Genomic DNA, 24,873 nt, shown 5'->3' on the forward strand with positions numbered 1-24,873 from the left:
ACGGGCCAAGATCTTTCATCAGGACTGGAATGGAAGGGGGGAAGAAGGCAGAATAAGAAGATGGAGGGAGGGGAAGTAGTAGAAACTGGAAGGTGATACGTGAAGCTGTGGTTGGGGGAGGGGCTTCTCTAACTTCTGGTAATTTTCCCCTCCCCCTTCTCTCTCCCATTCCCCACTCTGGTTCTCCCCTTACCTCTCCTCTTCTCCTCACCTGCCTATCACTTTCCCTAAGTGCCCCTCCTCCTTCTCTTTCCCCCATGGTCCACTCTCCTTTCCTATCAGATTCCTTGTTTTTCAGCCCTTTGCCTTTTCCACATATCACCTCCCAGCTTCTTACTTTATCTCCCTTCCCACCCACCTGGCTTCACCTTTCATCTTTTAGCTTGTACTCTTTCCCCTCCCCCAGCCTTCTTATTTTGGTTTCTTCCTCCTTCCTTCCCAGTCCTGACGAAGGGTCTCAGTCCAAAACATCGACTGTTATTAATTTTCATAAATGCTGTCTGACCTGCTGAGTTCCTCCAGCATTTTGTCTGTGTTACTCTATTCACATTCAGATCTATATTGCTTTTAATCGACACATGGAATAGCTGTTAATGCAACATGGCTAAACTCAGCAGATATTTTTGTCCCTCAGATTAAAGCCATAACAAAATACATTAGGTATGAAAATCAAATATATAACTACAGATGCTAGCAATCTGAAAAACAGAAAATGCTGGGAAAAGAAACTCGACAGATCAGGCTGCACTTGTGGACAGAGAAACAGAGCTCACTCTTCAGGTCAGAAACACTTCTGTTGTCGCCTGACCTACCGAATATTTCAGGGATCTGTTTTTATTTTACATATTCACTATGGCTTCACTTATCATACATGTGTTTTAATAACTCAAAACCAACAGAACAGCTCATAATCAAGCCAATGGAAGACTTAAAATATTTGATGGATTACCAAATAATGGTTACTAACAAACTTTCAAAGGTATTTGGACTGGTACTTGGATACGAAAAGCACAGAGGGATATGGGTCAAATGGGAGTGAGCAGGATTAGTGTGTTAGCCCTCGTGATGGGCATGGATAAATAAATCAGAATAAGGTAGGCTGAAAGGGCTCATTTCGGTGCTTTACATTTCAATGGCTGCATCGGATTAGAACAGGGGCAGACGGCAAGTGTAGTAGCTAGCACAATACTTTACAGTATCAGCGACCCAGGTTCAATTCCAACTGCTGTCTGTAAGGAATTTGTACATTCTCTGCATGATCACGTGAATGAAAGACTCCATACACACTGGACAATCTCTCTTCTCCCCTCTCCTATCAGGCAGAAGATACAAAAAGCCACCAGGCACAAGAGCAGCTTCTACCCTGCTGTTTGTAAGACTACTGAACAATCCCCTAGAACACTAAGATGGACGACCTCGTTATGGCTTTACACTTTATAGTTTGCCTGCACTGCACTTTCCTGCACTGTAGCACTTTATTCTGCATTCTGTTATTGTTTGCCCTTGTACCATTGTAATGAAATGATCTGTGTGGATGGCATGCAAAACAAATATTTTTCACTCTACCTTGGCACAACTTGACAATAATAAATCAATTTACAAATGTATCATGAATTTGATTGAAATTTTTTGCAGAGGTGACCAAGAGGCCAAACAACGACAGGGCAGTAGTCAATCCCTTTCCTCCACTGATGCTACTAAATCCCCTCAGTTATCCAGCAGATTACATATTTCACCAGATTCCAGCATCTTGTATTTCCATCTCAAGAACCTGCCTGGTTAACTTTTGCAGTACTCCAACCATTTTGAAGTAAACTGACCAAAATTATACACAATATTCCAGATGTCATCTCATCAAGGCTTTCTATATTTGTAGCAAGACATTTCTAATCTCGTACTCAAATACTCTTGCAATAAAGGCCAATATATCATTTGCCTTACTCTCTGCTGCACCTAAGTGGAGAAGTTCTTTGCTATGTTTCTATAATTGCTCTCAAAAAGTTTTTGTAAATACTTTCAGACATTGTCCAAAAATAAAAGAAACCTAAAGCATTCGAGGTACTCACCAAGATCCAGGCCTTCTGACGTTCATGCAGCTTACCCTTTAATTTTGGATATATCATTGCTCCCAGTTCTGGAAGAAGTTCCTCCATCACTAAGTTAGTTATAATCTGAGGAAGAGGGGAAAAAACTTTGAAAATATCCACTTTCAGAAATGTTGCACGTTTTGAACCAAATAATCCTGGTTTCAAGCCTCATTATCAACACCATCAATGTTCATGTAATTGAAGACATTATAATCATATGTCTCATAAACATATAATCATATGTCTCATAAACATGAGTATTGAGAGCGTGGTAGGACCTCGCAGGACCTCGAGGGTGGTAATCTCAGGATTGCTACCTGTGCCACGTGCCAGTGAGGGTAAGAATAGGATGCTCTGGAGGATGAACAAGTGGCTGAGGAACTGGTGTAGGGGGCAGGGTTTCAGATTTCAGGATCATTGGGACCTCTTCTGGGGCAGGTGGGACCTGTACAAGAGAGACGGGTTACACTTGAACTACAAGGGGACCAATATCCTTTTAGGGAGGCTTGTTAGTGCTGATGAGGAGGCTTTAAACTAGATTTGCAGGGGGATGGGAACCAGAGTGCCAGACCTAACAGTGGGACTGGGGTGAAAATAAATGATGTTAAAAGTTCAAGCAAAGTCACAAATAGAAAGGTTGTGAGTGGTAGTAAAAAATCTTCTGAGGTGTATATATTTCCATGCTAGGGGTATTGCGGGGAAGGCAGACGAGTTGAGGGCGTGGATTGACATGTGGAATTATGATGTTATAGCAATTAGTGAAACTTGGCTATAGGAGGGGCAGGACTGGCGGTTTAATATTCCAGGGTTCCGATGTTTCTGATACGATAGAGGCAGAGGAATGAAAGGTGGAGGGGGTAGCATTGCTTGTCAGGGAAAATGTTACAACAGTGCTCAGGTAGGACAGATTAGAGGGCTTGTCTACTGAGCTGAGAAAAAGGAAGGGTAGGGCCACATTAATGGGGTTGTATTATAGACCACCCAATAGTCAGTGAGAATTGGAGGAGCAAATCTGCAGAGAGATAGCAGGCAACTGCAGGAAACAAAGTTGTGGTGGTAGGGGATTTTAATTTTCCACATATTGATTGGAACTCCTATACTGTTAGGGGTCTAGATGGGTTAGAGTTTGTAAAATGTGTTCAGGAAAGTTTTCTAAATCATTATGTAGAGGTACCAACTAGAGAGGTTGCAATATTAGATCTCCTATTAGGAAACGAGTTAGGACAAGTAACGGAAGTGTGTGTAGGGGAACACTTTAGTTCCAGTGATCATAACACCATTAGTTTCAACTTCATCATGGATAAAGATAGATCTGGTCCTAGGGTTGAGGTTCTAAACTGGAAGAAGGCCAAATTTGAAGAAGTGAGAAAGGATCTAAAAAGCATGGATTGGGATAAGTTGTCCTCTGGCAAGGATGTGATCGGTAAGTGGGAAGCCTTCAAAGGAGAAATCTTGAGAGTGCAGAGCTTGTATGTTCCTGTCAAGATTAAAGGCAAAGTGAATAGGAATAAGGAATCTTGGTTCTCAAGGGATATTGCAACTCTGATAAAGAAGAAGAGAGAGTTGTATGACATGTGTAGGAAACAGGGAGTAAATAAGGTGCTTGAGGAGTATAAAAAGTGCAAGAAAATACTTAAGAAGGAAATCAGGAGGGCTAAAAGAAGACATGAGGTTGCCTTGGCAGTCAAAGTGAAGGATAATCCAAAGAGCTTTTACAGGTATATTAAGAGTAAAAGGATTGTAAGGGATAAAATTGGTCCTCTTGAAGATCAGAGTGGTCGGCTATGTGCGGAACCGTAAGAAATGGGGGAGATCTTAAATATGTTTTTTGCGTCTGTATTCACTAAGGAAACTGGCATGAAGTCTATGGAATTAAGGGAAAAAAGTAGTGAGATCATGGAAACTGTACAGATTGAAAAGGAGGAGGTGCTTGCTATCTTGAGGCAAATTAAAGTGGATAAATCCCCAGGACCTGACAGGGTATTCCCTCGGACCTTCAAGGAGACTTGTGTTGAAATTGCAGGGGCCCTGGCAGATATATTTAAAATGTCGGTGTCTGCGGGTGAGGTGCCAGAGGATTGGAGAATGGCTTATGTTGTTCTGTTGTTTAAAAAAGGATCGAAAAGTAATCTGGGAAATTATAGGCCGAGTGTAAGTTTGACGCCAGTAGTGGGTAAGTTATTGGCGCATCATCGAGGCGCAACGAAAGCATGCTGTGTGCAAGGCCCGAGCAGCATCCACTGCCACGACAGCACCCACCCACTTGTGTCCCACATGTGGGCGAGCCTTCAGGGCCTGAATTGGCCTCATCAGTCACCTCCGGACCCACAGCCACCAATCTCCCATTTGACTTTGAAGCCATGGTCATCTTCGACTACGAAGGACGAACAACAACAACAACATTGGAGGGAGTACTAAGAGACAGAATCTACAAGCATTTGGATAGACAGGGACTTATTAGGGAGAGTCAACATGGCTTTGTGCATGTTAGGTCATGTTTGACCAGTCTATTGGAGTTTTTTGAGGAGGTTACCAGGAAAGTGGATGAAGGGAAGGCAGTGGATATTGTCTACATGGACTTCAGTAAGGCCTTTGACAAGGTCTCACATGGGAGGTTAGTTAGGAAAATTCAGTTGCTAGGTATACACGGAGAGCTGGTTAACTGGATTAGACATTGGCTCAGTGGAAGAAGCCAAAGAGTGGTAGTAGAGAATTGCTTCTCAGAGTGGAGGCCTGTGACCAGTGGTATGCCACAGGGATCAGTGCTGGGTCCATTGTTATTTGTCACCTATATCAATGATCTGGATGATAATGTGGTAAACTGGATCAGCAAATTTGCTGATGATACAAAGATTGGAGGTGTAGTGGACAGTCAGGAAGGTTTTCAAAGCTGCAGAGGGATTTGGACAAGCTGGAAAAATGGGCTGAAAAATGGCAGATCGAGTTTAATACAGACAAGTGTGAGGTATTGCACGTTGGAAGGACAAACCAAGGTAGAACATACAGGGTAAATGGTAAGGCACAGAGGAGTGCAGTAGAAGAGAGGGATCTGGGAATACAGATACAAAATTCCCTAAAAGTGGCGTCACAGGTAGATGGGGTCATAAAGAGCGCTTTTGGTACATTGGCCTTTATTAATCAAAGTATTGAGTATAAGAGCTGGAATGTTATGGTGAGGTTGTATAACATAGAACATAGAATAGTACAGCACATTACAGGCCCTTCGGCCCACAATGTTGTGCCGACCCTCAAACCCTGCCTCCCATATAAACCCCAACCTTAAATTCCTTCATATACCTGTCTAGTAGTCTCTTAAACTTCACTACCTTAAAGCCACGTCCTCTTGTATCAGTGGGCAAGCCAGGTCTGGATCCACAAAGCAATGTCCTCTTGGAAACCATGCCTCTTTACTTTCTCAATAAGCTTTGTATGGGGTACCTTATCAAATGCTTTGCTGAAATCTATATACACTACATCTACTGCTCTTCCTTCAATGTGTTTAGTCACATCCTCAAAAAATCCAATCAGGCTCGTAAGGCATGACCTGCCCTTGACAAAGCCATGCTGACTATTCCTAATCATATTATACCGCACCAAATGGTCATGAGTCCTGCCTCTCAAGATCCTCTCCATCAACTTATCAACCACTGAAGGAAGACTTACTGGTCTATAATTTCCTGGGCTATCTTTCTTGAATAAAGGAACAACATCTGCAACCCTCCAATCCTCTGAAACCTCTCCCATTCCCACTGATGATTCAAAGATCATCGCCAGAGGCTCAGCAATCTCCTCTCTCGCCTCCCACAGTAGCCTGGGGTACACCTCATCCCGTCCCGGCGACTTATCCAAACTGATGCTTTCCAAAACATCCTCTTTCTTAATATCTACATGCTTAAGCTTCTCAGTCTGCTGCAAGTCTGCACTACAATCACCAAGAGCCTTTTCCATAGTGAATACTGAAGTAAAGTATTCATTAAGTACCTCTGTTATTTCCTCCGGTTCCATACACACTTTCCCCACTGTCACACTTGATACGTCCTATTCTTTCACGTCTTATCCTCTTGCTCCTCACATACTTGTAGAATGCCTTGGGGTTTTCCTTAACCCTGCCTGCCAAGGCCTTCTCATGGCCCCTTCTGGCTCTCCTAATTCCCTTTTTAAGCTCCTTCCTGTTAGCCTTACAATCTTCTACATCCCTAACATTACCTAACTCTCTGAACCTTTTGTAAGCTTTTCTTTTCTTCTTGACTAGATTTGTTACAGCCTTTGTATACCACAGTTCCTGTACCCTACCATAACTTCCCTGTCTCATTGGAAAGTACCTATGCAGAACTCCACACAAATATCCCCTGAACACTTGCCACATTTCTTCCATACTTTTCCCCGAGAACATTTGTTCCCGATTTAAGCTTCCAATTTCCTGCCTGATAGCCTTATAATTCAACTTACTCCAATTAAATGCTTTTCTAACTTGTCTGTTCCTATCTCTCTCCAATGCTATTGTAAAGGAGATAGAATTATGATCACTATCTCCAAAATGCCCTCCCACTGTGAGATCTGACACCTGACCAGGTTCACTTTCCAATACCAAATCAAGTACGGTCCTCTTGTAGACTTATCTACAGATTGTGTCAAGAAACCTTCCTAAACACACCGAACAAACTCCACCCCATCTAAACCCCTTGCTCTCAGGAGATGCCAATTGATATTTGGGAAATTAAAATCTCCCATCACGACAACTCTGTTATTACCTCTAGGAAGAGGTACAGTCGACGTTTCGAGCCGAGACCCTTCGTCAGGACTCTTGAATCCTGACGAAGGGTCTCGGCCCGAAATGTTGACTGTACCTCATCCTAGAGATGCTGCCTGGCCTGCTGCGTTCACCAGTAACTTCGATGTGCGTTGCTTGAATTTCCAGCATCTGCAGAGTTCCTCGTGTTTGCGAACTCTGTTGTTATTATTATACCTTTCCAGGATCTGTTTCCCTATCTGCTCCTCAATATCACTGTTACTATTAGGCGGCCTATAAAAAACACCCAGTAGAGTTACTGACCCCTTCCTGTTCCTAACCTCCACCTACAGAGACTCCGTAGACAATCCCTCCATGACGTCCACCTTTTCTGCAGCCGTGACACTATCTCTGATCAACAGTGCCACGCCTCCACCTCTTTTGCCTCCCTCCCTGTCCTTTCTGAAACATCTAAAACCCGGCACTTGAAGTAACCATTCCTGTCCCTGAGCCAACCAAGTCTCTGTAATGGCCACCAAATCATAGCTCCAAGTACTGATCCACGCTCTAAGCTCATCCGCTTTGTTCACAATACTCCTTGCGTTAAAATAGACACATCTCAAACCGTCCATCTGAGCGCGTCCCTTCTCTATCACCTGCCTATCCTCCCTCTCGCACTGTCTCCAAGCTTTCTCTATTTGTGAGCCAACTGCCTCTTCCCCAGTCTCTTCAGTTCAGTTCCCAACCCCCAACAATTCTAGTTTAAACTCTCCCCAGTAGCCTTAGCAAACTTCCCCGCCAGGATATTGGTCCCCCTGGGATTCAAGTGCAACCCGTCCTTTTTGTACAGGTCACACCTGCCACAAAAGAGGTCCCAATGATCCAGAAATCTCAATCCCTGCCCCCTGCTCCAATCCCTCAGCCACGCATTTATCCTCCACCTCATCCTATTCCTATATTCACTGTCGCGTGGCACAGGCAGTAATCCCGAGATTACTACCTTTGCAGACCTGCTTCTCAAGTTCCTTCCTAACTCACTGTACTTTTTTCCTTCCTAACTCACTGTACTTCTTCCCTTTTCCTACCTATGCCATTGGTACCAATATGTACCACGACCTCTGGCTGTTCTCCCTCCCACTACAGGATACCTTGGACGCGATCTGAAACATCCTGGACCCTGGCACCTGGGAGGCAAAGTACCATTCGAGTTTCTTTCCTGCGTCCACAGAATCACCTGTCTGACCCCCTAACTATAGTGACCCCTATCACTACTGCCTTCCTCTTCCTTTCCCTACCCTTCTGAGCCACAGGGCCGGACTCTGTGCCAGAGGCACGGCCACTGTTGCTGCCCCCAGGTAGGCTGTCCCCCCCAACAGTACTTAAACAGGAGTACTTATTGTCAAGGGGTACAGCCATAGGGGTACTCTCTAGTCCCTGACTCTTCCCCTTCCCTCTCCTGACTGTTACCCACTTGTCTTGTCTCCCAGGCCCCAGTGTGACCACCTGCCTACAACTCCTTTCTATCACCTCCTCGCTGTCCCTGACCAGATGAAGGTCATCCAGCTGCATCTCCAGTTCCCTAACTCGGTCCCTTAGGAGCTGCAGCTCGACACACCGGGTCCAAGACCTCCCACACCTAACACCGAGCACAGAAAACCAGCCTCACACTCATACTACTTCCTTTCCGCAAATAACACAGGTAGACCTAACTCGTTCCATTACCGCCTAAGCACGCTGAGCCAAAGCCCTATCACTCTGCTACCTCTCACTCCACTACCCGCTGGATATGGCGGTCTTCTTTTTAAAATTTTCCCACTCTACTGGCTGACGTCACACGCCTGCACAGTCTTGCCTCTCTTTTACCCTGAGTAGTAAAACTGCCTTCACTCCGGAAATCCTTAGCCGTTCACCTGCAGCCTTCTAGCTCTGAATCAAATACCGCCGAAGATTCCTGGCCTTTTTAAACTTTTCCAGCTCTACTGGCTGAGGTCACACACCTCCGCAGTCTTGCCTCTCTTTTACCCCAAGTAGTAAAACTGCCTTTGCTCTGGAAATCCTTAGCGTTCATCCGCAGCCTTCTTGCTCCGAATCAAATGGGTTCAATAGGTCTACCCCAAATTGGGACTAGCCGGGTGGAAAATGTGGTTGGCGTGGACTGGTTGGGCTGAAGGGCCTGTATGTGTACCATATTGCTCTATGACTCCTACCAATCCATCAAGGCAAAGTGGAGATGAGTAATTAATGCTAGTCTTGCCATGATGCTCGGATTACAAAAAAGAATCAATAAGACAAATATAACAAAATTATTAAGAACATAAGTGAGGCACTTTACATCTATCACACCTGTGTTTGATTACCACACAGCATATCCCAGGTGCCATACTGATCTTTCGACTGGCGATACAGGCGGACAGCGTCTGTGAATGCTGGAGTCTCCACTTTGCAATCTTCAGGTAATCCTAGAGTAGAAAGAGAATTGAAGTACAGGTAAAAGGTTATGTATGGTGATCATGGAATGGTTCAAACATGGAGGGAAACATTCAGCCTCTCAAATCTGCAGTGAACCTACAATAACAAAACTGTTAGTCCCACTCCATTGCTCTCTCATTACAGCCCTGCATGCTCTTTCCTATCAAATGATCATCCATTTCTCTTTTCTAAGTTTAGACTATGATCTTTCCACCACAGCATCTCATTTCAGGCTCCAGCCATTCGCTGTGCTGAAGTGGTTATCTACTTGGTACATTTTCAAAAGATTCAATAGGATTTTGTAATCATCCTTATTGTTGCTGGTTCTTGGCCCTTCCACCAACTGGAACAGTTCTCCCTATTAATATGAATCGCAGCTTCACCAGTCTATCCACTAATTAAAACCCCTCATCCCTGGAATCATTTGGTACAAACAACATAGGAAAAGGAATGAGGTCTGAAGAGTGCATGAAGAAAATTAGGAAAGAAGCTAAAAGCAGAACCTCAAGGGTAGTAATCTCTAGATTGCTGCCTACATCATTTGCCAGTGAGCATAAGAATAGAAAGATATGGCAACAAATGTGCGGTTGAAGAATTGGTGGAGGGCTCAGTGTTCAGATCTGTGGATCACTGGGATCTCCTCTGGAGAATATATAACCTGCACAAAATGGACAGGTTACATCTGAATGTAAAAGGGACCAACGTCCCTGCAGGCAGGTTTGCTAGAGTTGTTGGGGAAAGTTTAAACTTGGTTGGCAGAGGATGAGAGTCAGAATGCTAGGTTAGATGATTGAGCAGTTGGTGTAAAGGTAGGTGCAATGTGTGCAGAGGCTGGTCAATCTTAGACCATAAGACCATAAGATCTCGGAGCAGAAGTAGGCTATTCGGCCCATCGAGTCTGCTCCATCATTCAATCATGGGCTGATCCAATTCTTACAGTCATCCCTACTCCCCTGCTTTCACCCCATACCCTTTGATGCCCTGGCTAATCAAGAACCTATCTATCTCTGCCTTAAATACACCCAATGACTTGGCCTCCACAGCCGCTCGGTGCAACAAATTCCACAGATTTACCACCCTCTGACTAAAGTAATTTCTCCGCATCTCAATTCTAAAAGGACATCCTTCAGTCCTGAAGTCATGGCCTCTTGTCCTAAAATCCCCTAGAGAAGGTTTAAAAGTTGGCACAACATTGTGGGGCAAAGGGCCTGTACTGTGTTGTTATGTTCTACGTTCTATCCTCGCTCTATTTTTCTATCATCCTTGTGCTTATCTAAGAACTTCCCTAATGCCCGATGTATCTGCCTCTAGCACCACCCCACTCAGGATATTCCACGCATCCATTACTCTCTGTAAAGAACTTTCCTCTGACATCCTCCCCTATACTTTCCTCCAATAACCTTAAAATTATGCCTGCTTATATTAGCCATTACCACCCTGGGAAAAAGTCTCTAGCTGCGCATTCTATCTATGCCTCTTATCATCTTGTGACATCTAAGTGTACATGATGAGATGAAGGTAGTGGATAGAGCATACATTCATTTTTAATGGGTTTAAATGTGTTTAATGCAAGAAGTATTAAGAATAAGAACGTTGAATTATGAGCATGGATCAGACATAGAATTATGATGTAGCCATTACAGAGACTCAGCTGTCAAAAGGGCAGGATTGGCTGCTGGATGTTCTGGGATTTAGATGTTTTTAAAGGGACATGGAGGGAAGTGAAATAAAGGGTAGGAGTGACAGTGCTAATCAGGGGTAGTATCACAGCTGCAGAAAGTCAAAGTAAATATATTATCAAAGTATGTACAATATTTATTATCAAAGTACGTACAATACCTGTCTTTCTGTCGTCTCATACCTAGAAAAAAAAAGAGAAAGGAAAAAAACTGGAAGGGCGGCAGAGCAGCAGTGGCTGGAGTTTATGCGAGAAGTGAGGAAGGTGCAAGACAGGTATATTCCAAAAAGAGAAATTTTCGAATGGAAAAAGGATGCAACCGTGGCTGACAAGAGAAGTCAAAGCCAAAGTTAAAGCAAAGGAGAGGGCATACAAGGAAGCAAAAATTAGTAGGAAGAGAGAGGATTGGGAAGTTTTTAAAACCTTACAAAAGGAAACTAAGAAGGTCATCAGGAGGGAAAAGATTAACTATGAAAGGAAGCCAGCAAATAATATTAAAGTGGATACTAAAAGCTTTTTCAAGTATATAAAGAGTAAAAGACAGGTGAGAATAGATATAGGACCGATAGAAAATGATGCTGGAGAAATTGTAATGGGAGATAAGGAGATGGCAGAGGAACTGAATGAGTATTTTGCATCAGTCTTCACTGAGGAAGACATCAGCAGTATACCGGACACTCAAGGGTGGCAGGGAAGAGAAGTGTGTGCAGTCACAATTATGACAGAGAAAGTATTCAGGAAGCTGAATAGTCTAAAGGTAGATAAAACTCCCGGACCAGATGGAATGCAGCCTCGTGTTCTGAAGGAAGTAGCTGTGGAGATTGCGGAGGCATTAGCGATGATCTTTCAAAAGTCGATAGATTCTGGCATGGTTCCGGAGGACTGGAAGACTGCAAATGTCACTCCACTATTTAAGAAGGGGGCAAGGAAGCAAAAAGGAAATTATAGACCTGTTAGCTTAACATCGGTGGTTGTGAAGTTGTTGGAGTCGTTTGTCAAGGGTGAGGTTACGGAGTACCTGGAGGCATATGACAAGATAGGCAGAACTCAGCATGGATTCCTTAAAGGAAAATCCTGCCTGACAAACCTCTTACAATTTTTTAAGGAAATTACAAGTAGGCTAGACCAGGGAGATGCAGTGGATGTTGTATATTTGGATTTTCAGAAGGCCTTTGACAAGGTGCCACACGAGGCTACTTAACAAGATAAGAGCCCATGGAATTACGGGAAAGTTACATACGTGGATAGAGCGTTGGCTGATTGGCAGGAAACAGAGAGTGGGAATAAAGGGATCCTATGCTGGTTGGCTGCCGGTTACCAGTGGTGTTCCACAGGGGTCCGTGTTGGGGCCGCTTCTTTTCACATTGTACATCGACGATTTGGATTATGAAATAGATGGCTTTGTGGCTAAGTTTGCTGATGATACGAAGGTAGGTGGAGGGGCCGGTAGTGCTGAGGAAACAGAGAGTCTGCAGAGAGACTTGGATAGATTGGAAGAATGGGCAAAGAAGTGGCAAATGAAATACAATGTTGGAAAGTGTATGGTTATGCACTTTGGCAGAAGAAATAAACGGGCAGACTATTATCTAAATGGGGAGAGAATTCAAAGTTCTGAGATGCAATGGGACTTGGGAGTCCTCGTACAGGATACCCTTAAGGTTAACCTTCAGGTTGAGTCGGTGGTGAAGAAGGCGAATGCAATGTTGGCATTCATTTCAAGAGGAATAGAGTATAGCAGCAGGGATGTGATGTTGATGCTCTATAATGTGCTGGTGTGACCTCACTTGGAGTACTGTGGGCAGTTTTGGTCTCCTTGTTTAAGAAAGGATGTGCTGACATTGGAGAGGGTACAGAGAAGATTCACTAGAATGATTCCGGGAATGAGAGGGCTAGCATATGAGGAATGTTTGTCCGCTCTTGGACTGTATTTCTTAAGTTTAGAAGAATGAGGGGAGACCTCATAGAAACATTTCGAATGTTGAAAGGCATGGACAGAGTAGATGTGGCAAAGTTGTTTCCCATGATGGGGGAGTCTAGTACGAGAAAGCATGACTTAAGGATTGAAGGGCGCCCATTCAAAACAGAGATGCGAAGAATTTTTTTTTCAGTCAGAAGGTGGTGAATCTATGGAATTTGTTGCCACGGGCGGCAGTGGAGGCCAAGTCATTGGGTGTATTTAAGGCAGAAATTGATAGGTATCTAAGTAGCCAGGGCATCAAAGGTTATGGTGAGAAGGCGGGGGAGTGGGACTAAATGGGAGAATGGATCAGCTCATGATAAAATGGTGGAGCAGACTCGATCGGCCGAATGGCCGACTTCTGCTCCTTTGTCTTATGGTCTTATATGTTTCCATACACTACCTTGAGATTCATGCTCATGCAGGCAGTTACAGGAAAATAAAGAAACTCAATATGATTTATAAATAACTATATATACCAAATATTACAACAATATTACATGGATGGGAGGGGTATGGAGGGCTATGATCCAGGTGCAGGTCAAGGGGACTAGGCAGATTAATAGCTCAGACTATACTAGATGGGCCAAAGGTCTTGTTTCTGTGCTGTATTGTTCTACGACTCTATGACTCATTAACAATGCAACCACAAAACTACAAGATTAAAATCAAAACCCATCTGGTTGACTTTAGCAGTAGAGCAAATTTGTCCTCCTTACCAAGTGTGGACAATATTTGACTTACAAATACGGTTAATTGCTCTCTGAAATGCCCTGAGCAAGCCACTAAATTTAAGGGTATTTAGTGACGAAAAATAATTATTAGTATTGTCAGCAACACAAAAATAAATAACCCCGATCATGATTTCTCTGCGTGCATTTCTGGACCGATAGTTTAATTAATTTCTGAATAAAATTTCATTCACATTGTGGCTATCGACCTTCTCGATCTTCTAAAGGCTCCATTGCCTGCAATATACACCCTCAGTGTATTAGTTTCTGTTGTTTCTATTCTGTCCGTTCATATAGTTGCAAGAAAAAGTTTGTGAACCCTTTGCAATTATCTGGTTTTCTGCATTAATTACTCATAAAATGTAGTCTGATCTTCAGCTAAGTCACAATAGTAGACAAACACAATCTACCTAAACTAATAACACACAAACAATTGTACTACTTCTTGCCATTACTGAGTACACCTGAGTAACAGTGAAGCTTATTAGAAGTTGGATGATGAATGGTGGAAGGAGCGTCATGGTTTGGGGCTGCTTTGCAATCGTTGAGGGAACAATTAATTCAAAATTGTAGCAGGGCATTTTACAGGAGAATGTCAGGGTAACAGTGAAGTTGGATGATGCAACAAGACATTGATCTGAATCACAACAGTAAATCAACAACAGAATGGTTTAAAAAAAAGAAAATTCGAGTTTTGAAATGGCCAAATCAGAGTCCAGAACTTAACCCAATTGAGATGCTGCAGCATGACCTAAAGAAGGCTGTTCATACAAGGTATCCCAGAAATACTCATGAACTGAAACAGTTTTGTATAGAGGAATGGTCTAAAATTACTCCAAACCAATGTGTAGGACTGATGAAGAGTTACTGGAAACGCTTGGTTGAAGTTATTGCTGTACAAAGGTTACATCAGTTACTGAAATCAAAGATTCACATACTTTTTCCAACAAATACATGTAGTATTGGATCATTTTTCTCAATAAATAAATGAACAAGTATAACTTTTTGTGTTATTTATTTAATTGGGTTCTCTTTATCTAGTTTTAGGACACGTGAAGATCAGATCACATCTTACGTCATATTTTTGCAGAAATATTTACGACACAAAAGTTGAGGATGATGTGGATAGCCTGCAGGTTTGTCAGAAGTTACTGCGGGACATCGATACAATGCAGGACTGGGCTGAGAAGTGGCAGATGGAGTTCAACCCAGATAAGTGTGAGGTGGTTCATTTCGGTAGGTCAAATTTGAAGACAGAATATAATATTAATGGTAAGTGTGGCAGTGTGAAGGATCAGCGAGATCTTGGGGTCCCCGACCATAGGACACTGAAAGCTGTTGTGTAGGTTGACAGTGTTGTTAGGAAGGCATATGGTGTGTTGGCCTTCATCAACCGTGGGATTGAGTTCAGGAGCCGTGAGGAGCCGTGTTCAGTTTTGGTCACCTCATTACAGGACGGATAATATTATAGAAGGAGTGCAGAGGAGGATTACAAGGATATTGCCTGGATTGGGGAACACGCCTTATGAGAATAGGTTGACTGAACTTGGCTTTTTCTCTTTGGAGCAACGGAGGATGACAGGTGACCTGATAGAGATGTATAAGATGATGAGGGGCATTGATCGTGTGGATAGCCAGAGACTTTGTCCCAGGACTGAAATGGCTAACATGAGGGGGCATAGTTTTAAGGTGCTTGGAAGTAGGTGCAAGGAGGATGTCAGAGGTAAGTTTTTCCACACAGAGAGTGCTGGATGTGTGGAATGCACTGCCAGTGATGCTGGTAGAGGCAGATATAATAGGGTCTTTTAAGGGACTCTTAGATAGGTACATGGAGCTTAGAAAAATAGAGGGCTATGTGGTAGGGAAATTCTAGGCAGCTTCTAGAGTAGGTTGCATGGTCAGCACAACATTGTGGGCCAAAGGGCCTGAAATGTGCTGTAGATTTCTATGCTCTATGTTAATAGAGAAAATTCTAAAGGGTCCACAAACTTTCTAACACCACTGGAGCTAACTTGGAGATAGCTCATTATTGGGAAAACATGATACTGCTCATACTAAGGAGAATGAACGCTGACAATAAAGGAATCTAAAGGTCCTTTATTAAGCATTTTACACTGGATCATCTCAGCAAGTTAATATGTTACCTAAGTCATGGTTATAGTTAAAGAAACAATGAAAGCATAGGGACAAGTCAGCTGAACAGAATAAGAAACTACATGAAAGGGTATGCCAACAAACAAGCAATCATTACCATTTAAGGAAATAAAACAGGATTTGTAATTCTAAGCAAAATGCTTGTACTGTAGTTATCAACAAAAGCAGTAAACTTTAGGTCAGGGAATGTTTGAGAATTAAAAGTGTGTAAAATTGTTAAAGAAGGGAAGAAGAAAATCTGAGAAAAAAATGTGGATATGTAAAAAAAAAGCAAGGAATATGTGGGTCCTGCATAATAGATAGAACTTGTTATGGAGCTAAGGAAATGACAAAGGATTATACAGAAACTGAGCGTCTCTTTTCAAAAAAGACACAGAAAATCCTGAGGAGACAAGTTCCACTGCAACAGGGAAATCAAACAGATTCGTAAGGGCAGTGAAACACTGTTGTAGAGATTACAAACAGAGAAATCTCACGGATCTGAAGACTTATATGTCAGAATTCTGAAGGACCTATCAATGTAGAGAGTGAACTGTCTCCCAAATTCTAGTTTTTGGAAATATTCAAGGTTGTTTAATGTCATTCCCAGTACACAAGTGTAAAGTGATAAAGTCATCAGAAAAGTACAGCACAGAAACTGTCCCTTTGGCTCATCTTATCCATGTCAAAACTATTTAAGCTGCCTACTCCCATCAACCTGCACCGGGACCTTAGCCCTCCATACCCTTACCATCCATGTACCTATCCAACTTCTCTTTAACGTTGAAATTGAGCTTGCATGCACCACTTGCGCTGGCAGCTCATTCAAAATTCTCAAGACCCTTTGAGTGAAGAAATTTCCCCGTTTCCCTTATTCTTTTTACCTTTCATCCTCAACCCATGACCTCTGGTTGTGGTCCCACACAACCTCAGTGGAACAAGCCTGCTTGCATTTATCCTGTCTATACCCCTCATCATTTTGTACACCTCCATTACATCACCTCTCAATTATCTATGTTTTAAGGAATAAAGTCCTAACATCTATTCAACCTTTCCTTATAATTCAGGTCCTCCAGATCTGGCAACATCCTCGTAAATTTTTTCTGTACTCTTATTTACATCGTTCCTGTAGGTAGGTCACCAAATTTGCACACAATACTTCAAATTAGGGCTCACCAACATCCTATACAACTTCAACATCACACCCCTTCTCCTGTACTCAATACTTTGATTTATAAAGGCCGACGTGCCAAAAGATTTCTTTATGACCCTATATAGCTGCGCACCATTTTCAATGACTTATAGACCAGTATTCCCAGATCCCTTTGTTCTACAACACTTCTCAGTGCCCATTCACCATTCACTGTGTAAGATCTACCCTGGTTATAACATCCCACAGTTGTCTGCATTAAATTCCATCTGCCATTTTTCAGCCCATTTTTCCAGCTGATCGTGATCCCTCTGCAAGCCATGATAGCCTTCCTCGTTTGTCCATTTCATCCCCAATCTTGGTGTTATCCGCAAATTTGATGATTCAGCTAACCACGTTATCATGTAGATCATTGGTGTGAATGACAAACAACAATGAACCCAGCGCTGAACCCTGCAGCATTCCACTCGTCACAAGCCTTCAGTTAGAGAGGCAACCATCTTCTACCGCTCTCTGGCTTCTCCCAATGTTGAATTTAATTTATTATTTCATTGTGAATGCCGAACAAATGAACCTCCCATGTAGGACTTCGTCATATGCTTTGCTAAAGTCCATGTAGATAATATACACTGCCTTGCCTTCATTCATGTTACTGGTAACTTCATCGAAAAACTCTAAGATTGGTTAAAAATAACTTACCATGCACAAAGCCATGCTGACTAACCCTGATCAGTCCATGTCTATCCAACTACTTATATATCCTGCCCCTTAGAATACCTTCCAATAACTTTCCCATAATTGATGTCAAATTCACTGGCCTATAATTTCCTGGTGTATGTTCAGAGCCTTTTACAAACAGCTGATCCTCCAATCCTCTGGTACATCTCCTGTCACTAAGAATGATTTAAATATCTCTGTCAGGGCCCCGGCAATTTCTACACTTGTTTCCTGTAGGGTCTGAGGGAATATCTTGTCAAGCGCTGGGGATTTATCCACCCTAATTTGCCTCAGGACACCAAACGCTTCCTCCTCTGTAATCTGCATAGGGTCCATGAAGTTGATGCCACTTTGCCTCACATCTCCAGACTCTGTGTCCATCTCCTGAATAAATACAGATGTGAAGATATTATTTATAATCTCTTTTGGCTCCACACATGGATTACCATTCTGATCTTCCAGGAGACCGATTTTGTCCCTTGCAATCACCTTCACCTTGTCTACTAGGGCAACCTCATGTTTTCTTTCAGCCCTCTGGATTTCTTTCTTAAGTGTCTCTTGCATTTCTTATACTCCATAAGCACCTCACCTGTTCTTACCTGCCTATACCTGTAATGTACCTCCTGCTACTTTCTTAACCAAGGCATCAACATCTCCTGTAAACCAAGGTTCCCTACACTTGTTATCTTCACCTTTTATTCTGACAGGCACATACAAGCATTGTCCTCTCAAACCTTCACTTTTGACGGCCTCCAAGTACACCTTTCCCAGAAAACAGACTGTCCCAATCCACACTTGCCGATCATTTCTTCTTTTTTTCTCGGCGTGTGCCTGCGTGCGTGCGTCCGTGATGATGTCTTTTTCATGGCTTTTTACAAGGCGCAGATTGAGAGAGAGACTGTGTGTCACGCCACTCCTCACACAGACATTTTCGCAGTATTTTTCCCTTTATTTTACAAGGTTGAGCTGTGATCTCGACACTCAACCTGGCACAGATGGAAAGCGTACTCGGGAGCGGACCTGACTGGTTTCGAACCCGGGAACCTCTGCTCCCAGGTCCAGCGCCGATGTCATGGCGCCACCAGTCGGCCCCAACCAGATCATTTCTGATACCATCAAAATTGGCCTTTCTCCAATTTAGAATCTCAACCTGTGGACCAGACCTATCTTTTTTGCATATTTACTTTGTAAAGGAGGATGAAATAATTGTTACTCCGGATCTGATGCAGCACAAACAAAAGCACAATAAGAAAATGAACACAATAAAAAATATAAATTATATACATAGATTGAGTGTATGTACATAAAGCGATACAAAGCATAGGAGAGCCTCTACACAAGGTTTTGCATATTGAGTGATAGCAAATATAGCTCCAATATTAAAAAAAACACTAAGAGAAGGTTTACAAGGATGTTGCCGGGACTTGAGAAACTCAGTTACAGAGAAAGGTTGAATAGGTTAGGACTTTATTCCCTGGAGCGTAGAAGAATGAGCGGAGATTTGATAGAGGTATAAAAAATTATGATGGGTATAGATAGAGTGAATGCAAGCAGGCTTTTTCCACTGAGGCAAGGGGAGAAAAAAACCAGAGAACATGGGTTAAGGATGAGGGGGGAAAAGTTTAAAGGGAACATTAGGGGGGGCTTCTTCACACAGAGAGTAGTGGGAGTATGGAATGAGCTGCCAGACAAGGTGGTAAATGCGGGTTCTTTTTTAACATTTAAGAATAAATTGGACAGATACATGGATGGGAGGTGTATGGAGGGATATGGTCCGTGTGCAGGTCAGTGGGACAAGGCAGAAAATGGTTCGGCACAGCCAAGAAGGGCCAAAGGCCTGTTTCTGTGCTGTAGTTTTTCTATGGTTTCTATGGTTTTTTTCTATGTGATTGGTGGTTGAGAAAATGCTGGAATCTATAATAAAAGATACAACATTAAAGCACTTTGAAAGTAATAATATAATGACCCAAAGGCAGCATTTTAAGCTAACTGAAGAGAGTAGGATAGAGAATACTGTACATGTGGATGTTAGTAAATAGACAATAGACAATAGGTGCAGGAGTAGGCCATTCGGCCCTTCGAGAAGGCACCCCGCCATTCACTGTGATCATTTGACAAGGTCTCTCACGGTAGGTTGCTGCAGAAATTAAGGCACATGGGATCTATAAAGACTTGGTAGATTCAATTCAAAACTTGGTGGAGGGTGTTTATCCATTGGAAGTCTACAAGATCATGAAACAGGGCTAGTTAACCATGGCTGACAAGGGAAGTTAAGGACTGCATAAAAGCAAAGGGCATATAAGGTAGCAAAAGTGAGTGGGAAGTTGGATGATTCGGAAGCTTATAAAATCCAAAAAAGGGCAACTAAGAAAGCTATAAGAATGGAAAAGATGAAATATGAGGGCAGACTAACCAACAATATAAAGCAGGATACCAAAAATTTTTCAGTTATATAAGAGTGAAAGGGAGGTGACAGTTGATATTGGACCACTGGAAAATGGTGCTGTGGTGGGGTAATAATGAGGGACAAAGAAATGGCAGATGAAATTAATGGGTACTTTGCTTCAGCCTTCACTGTGGAAGACACTAGAAGTGTGCCAGTGCTCCATGAGTGTCAGGGAGCAGAAGTGATCGCCATTGCTATTAAAAAGGAAAAAGTGCTAGGCAAGCTCAAAGGACTTAAAATAGATAAGTCTCTTGGACCAGATGGACTATATCTCAGAGTCCTGAGAGAGTTTGCAGAAGAAATAACAGATGCATTGGTCATGATCTTTCAAGAATCACTTGATTCTGGCATGGTCGTGGAGGACTCCACTCTTTAAGAAGGAAATGGTTTCTGTAAAGGGAAATCTTGCCTTACAAATCTAAGAGTTCTTCGAGGAAGTAATAAGCAGGGTGGACAAAGGAGAGGCAAGTGGGTGTCATTTACATGGATTTTCAGCAGGCATTTGATAAGGTGCCATACATGAGACTGCTTAATAAGATAAAATCCTATGGTGTTACAGGAAGGATTACTGGCATGGAGAGAGGAAAGGATGACACGTAGGAGGCAGTGAGTGGGAATACAGGGGGCTGCCCTTTTCAGGTTGGCTGTCAGTAACTAGTGGTCTTCCCCAGGGGCCAGTCTTGGGACGGCTACTTTTCACATTGCTAGTTAATGATTTGGATAATGGAATTGATGGCTTTGCGGCAAAGTTTGAGGATGAAACAAAGTTAGATGGAGGGATAGGTAGTGCTAAGGAAGCAATGTGATTGTAAATGGACTTAGACAAACTGGAAGGATGGGTAAAAAAGTGGCAGAATGAATACAGTGTTGGGAAATGTATGATAATGCATTTTGGTAAAAGGAACAATAGTGTGGATTATTACCTAAATGGGGAGAAGGTTCAAACATCAGAGGTGCAGAGGGACTGAGGAATCCTCGAGTAAGACTCCCGGAAGGTTAATTTACAGGTTGAGTCTGTGGTAAAGGAGGCAAATGCAATGTTGGCATGTATTTCGGGGGAATAGAATATAAAAAAGGAGATAATATTGAGGCCTTTTAAGACACAAGTCAGGCTGCAGTTGGAGTATTATCAACACTTTTAGGTCCCATATCCCTGAAAGGATGTGTTGTCATTGGACAGAGTCCAGATGGAAGCTCACAAGGATGCTTCCAGGAATGAACGAGTTAATATATGAGGAGCATTTGGTTGCTCTGGTCCTGTACTCATTGGAATTTAGAGGAATGCAGGAGGATCTCAATGAAACCTACCAAATGTTGAGAGGCAAACAAGAGAAAAGCTGCAGATGCTGGAAATCTGAGCAATGCACACAAAATGCTGTAGGGACTCAGCAGGCCAGACAGCATGTAGGAAAAGAGTACAGTCAAAGTTTCGGGAATGGCGGAAAGCGTGGTGCCTAGAACACGGTGGGCTTTCAACCCAATGTTGAAAGGACTGGATAGATTGGATATGGAGAGGATGTTTCCTACGATGGGGGTATGCATAACTAGAGGGCACAGCCTCAAAATTGATGGGCAACCTTTTAGAGAAGAGATAAGGAGGAATTTTTTTACCCAGCGAGTAGTGAATTTGTGGAATGCTCTGCCACAGGCTGCGGCGGAGGCCAAGTCCATGGGGATATTTAAGGTGAAAGTTGATAGTTTGCTGATCGGTCAGGGCATCAAAGGATATGGTGAACAGGTAGGTGTATGGAGTTGAGTGGGATTCGGGATCAGCCAAGAAGGAACGGCGGAGCAGACTTGATGGGATGAGTGGCCTTATTCTGTTCCTCTGTCTTATGGTCTTATACATAGTCATACAACATGGGAACAGGCCCTTTGGTCAGATATGGCCATGCCGACCTACAATGATCCCTTTTTCCTGCATTTGGTGCTCTTTATTCTTTTCCAATTAATTTACCTGTCCAAATACTTTTATTGTACTTGCCTTGACCACCTCCTCTGGCAGCTTGTTCCATATATCCGCCATTCTGTGTGGGAAACGTAGCCCCTCAGATCTCCTCCTCATCATAAATCTGCGCCATCCACATTAAAATTCACCCAACTTTGGAAGAGGACTGTGGCTGTCTACCCTTTGCCTCTCATAATTTTATAAATCTCTACCTTGAAAAAGTAGTCATCCTCCAACCCTTTGTTCATATAAATGAGTATTACTACCAGCGATTTTGATTAATTTAACTGAGAATTTTTATTTGTGAATCACATGCTCCTTTTCTTCCACAGTAGAGCCCAAAAACAGGAAAAATTGTAAAGCATGGAAAAATTAAAAAACTGAAATGTCAACTGTACAAAAGTATTTACTCCTTTTGCTCAGTATCTAGTTAAACCACCTCTCGCAGCTATTACAGGCAGTAGTCTTTTTGGGTAAGTTCCTTTTAGCTTTGCACAATGTGATTGAGTTAGACTTGCCCATTCCTCCATGCAAAATTGCTCAAGTTGTGCCAGGTTAGTTGGGGAACAATGGTGAACAGCCATCTTGAGGTCTTGCCAGAGATTTTTGGCTAGGTTAAGGTCAGGATTCTGACTGAGCCACTCAAGGACATCAATTTTCTTCATTTGAAGCCACTCATGGTTGCTCTGGCAGTGTGCTTTGGGTCGTTGTCGTGCTGAAAGATGAACTTCCTTCCCAGTTTAAGCTTTCTGGCAGAGGCTAGCAGGATTTTATTCAGGATCTCTCTGTATTTAGCAGCATTCATCTTCTCATCAATCCCAACCAGATTTCCAGTCCCTGCTGCTAAAAAGCATTCCCATAGCATGATGCTACCTGCACTATACAGTCAGGATGGTGTTACATGATGCATAGTATTAGATTTACTCCGCACATACTGCTTAGTGTTAAGGCCGAAACGCTCCACTTTAGTCGCATATAACCACAAGACCTTCCATATCTTTACAGTATTTTCTAAGTGACACTTCACAAATTTTTTAAGGGCAAGGACATACTTTTTCTGCTTTTAGCCAAGGCTTCTTCCTGGCAACTCTTCCATAAATACTTTTTGTGCGAGGCCTTAGAGGTTGTGGAACCATGAACTTCATTTCCAGTTGCATCCACTGACTTCTGCAACTCACTCAGAGTGACTGCTGGCGTCACACTAGCCTTTCTAAGAAGTTCCATTCTTCCCCAATGACCAGGTTTAGAGGGGTGGCCTGACCAAGGCAGGATGGCTGTGATTTCACAATGGATTGCACTGAGCTCTGAGGTATGTTCAATGCTTTTGAGATGGTCACCAGACTTGTGCTTCTCTATTATCATTTCCCAGACTTGTTTTCATTTTGGTTTGGTCTGTTGAAAATCTACTATATTGTTGGACCTTACAGAGAGAAGGGGCATTTATTCTTAATGAATCACTGAAAACAGGCGATGCTCAAATTTTCTACATCAACAACTGGGTGAGTTGGTAAGGTAATACACAGTATTACAACTGAGTAAACTTAGAGTAGTAGCTACAACGAATATTTTTACAGTCACACAATTTTGGTTCTTAATTTTTAGTAAGTTGTCGACAGGTTTGGAATTTTTCTTTTGATATGACATAATAGGACCCAGGCTGTGAAAATAGGGGACAAGCTCTCCTCTACAATCACTCTGAGCACCGGTGCCCCACAAGGCTGTGTACTCAGCCCCCTGCTGTACTCACTGTACACCCATGATTGTGTAGCCAAGTTTCCATTAAACTCAATATATAAGTTTGCTGATGACACAACAATTGTAGGCCATATCTCAGGTAATGATGAGTTTGAGTACAGAGAAGAAATTAAGAACCTGGTGGCATGGTGCGAAGACAATAACCAATCCCTCAACGCCAGCAAGACGAAGGAATTGGTTGTTGACTTCAGAAGGAGTAGCGGACCGCATGACCCAATTTACATTGGTGGTGCGCAAGTGGAACAGGTCAAAAGCTTGAAGTTCCTCGGGGTCAATATCACAAATGACCTGACTTGATCCAACCAAGCAGAGTCCACTGCCAAGAAGGCTCACCAGCGCCTTTAATTCCTGAGAAAACTAAAGAAATTTGGCCTGTCCCCTAAAACCCTCACTAATTTTTATAGATGCACCGTAGAAAGCATTCTTCTAGGGTGCATCACAACCTGGTATGGAAGTTGTCCTGTCCAAGACTGGAAGAAGCTGCAGAAGATCATGAACACGGCGCAGCACATCACACAAACCAATCTTCCATCTGTGGACTCACTTTACACTGCACGCTGTCAGAGCAGTGCTGCCAAGATAATCAAGGACACGACCCACCCAGCCAACACACTTTTCATCCCTCTTCCCTCCGGGAGAAGACTCAGGAGCTTGAAGACTCGTACGGTCAGATTTGGGAACAGCTTCTTTCTAACTGTGATAAGACTGCTGACCCGGATCTGGGCCATACCTTCCAAATATCCAGACCTGCCTCTCGATTTTTTTGCACTACCTTACTTTCCATTTTTCTATATTCTATTTATGATTTATAAATTAAATTTTTAATATTTACTATCGATTTGTAATCCAGGGAGCGGGAAGCACAGAATCAAATATCACTGTGATGATTGTAAGTTCCAGTATCAATTGTTTGGCGACAATAAAGTATAAAGTATAAAAGTATGATGTATGTTTTGTAAATTATAAGACGTAGGAGCAGCATTAAGCCATTCAGCCCATCGAGTCTCCTCCATCATTCCATCATGACTGATCCCAGATCCCACTCAACCCCGTACATCTGCTTTCTCGACATA

At 42.8% G+C, this 24,873-nt stretch overlaps 1 protein-coding gene across 1 annotated transcript in view; it reads right to left on the reverse strand.

Annotated features, from left to right (window-relative positions):
- LOC140186083 (protein Niban 2-like) overlaps window positions 1-24,873 on the reverse strand; it is a 330,169-nt gene that overhangs the window by 79,187 nt on the left and 226,109 nt on the right. Inside the window, exons 6-7 of the mRNA XM_072239948.1 lie at window positions 9,160-9,275; window positions 2,067-2,171 (exon numbers count right to left, since the gene is read on the reverse strand). Of these exons, the coding sequence (XP_072096049.1) occupies window positions 2,067-2,171; window positions 9,160-9,275 (221 nt within the window). The remainder of the gene's footprint in view (window positions 1-2,066; window positions 2,172-9,159; window positions 9,276-24,873) is intronic.

The sequence above is a fragment of the Mobula birostris genome, chromosome 22 (assembly GCF_030028105.1).
Source record: "Mobula birostris isolate sMobBir1 chromosome 22, sMobBir1.hap1, whole genome shotgun sequence".
NCBI classification, from domain to species: domain Eukaryota; kingdom Metazoa; phylum Chordata; class Chondrichthyes; order Myliobatiformes; family Myliobatidae; genus Mobula; species Mobula birostris.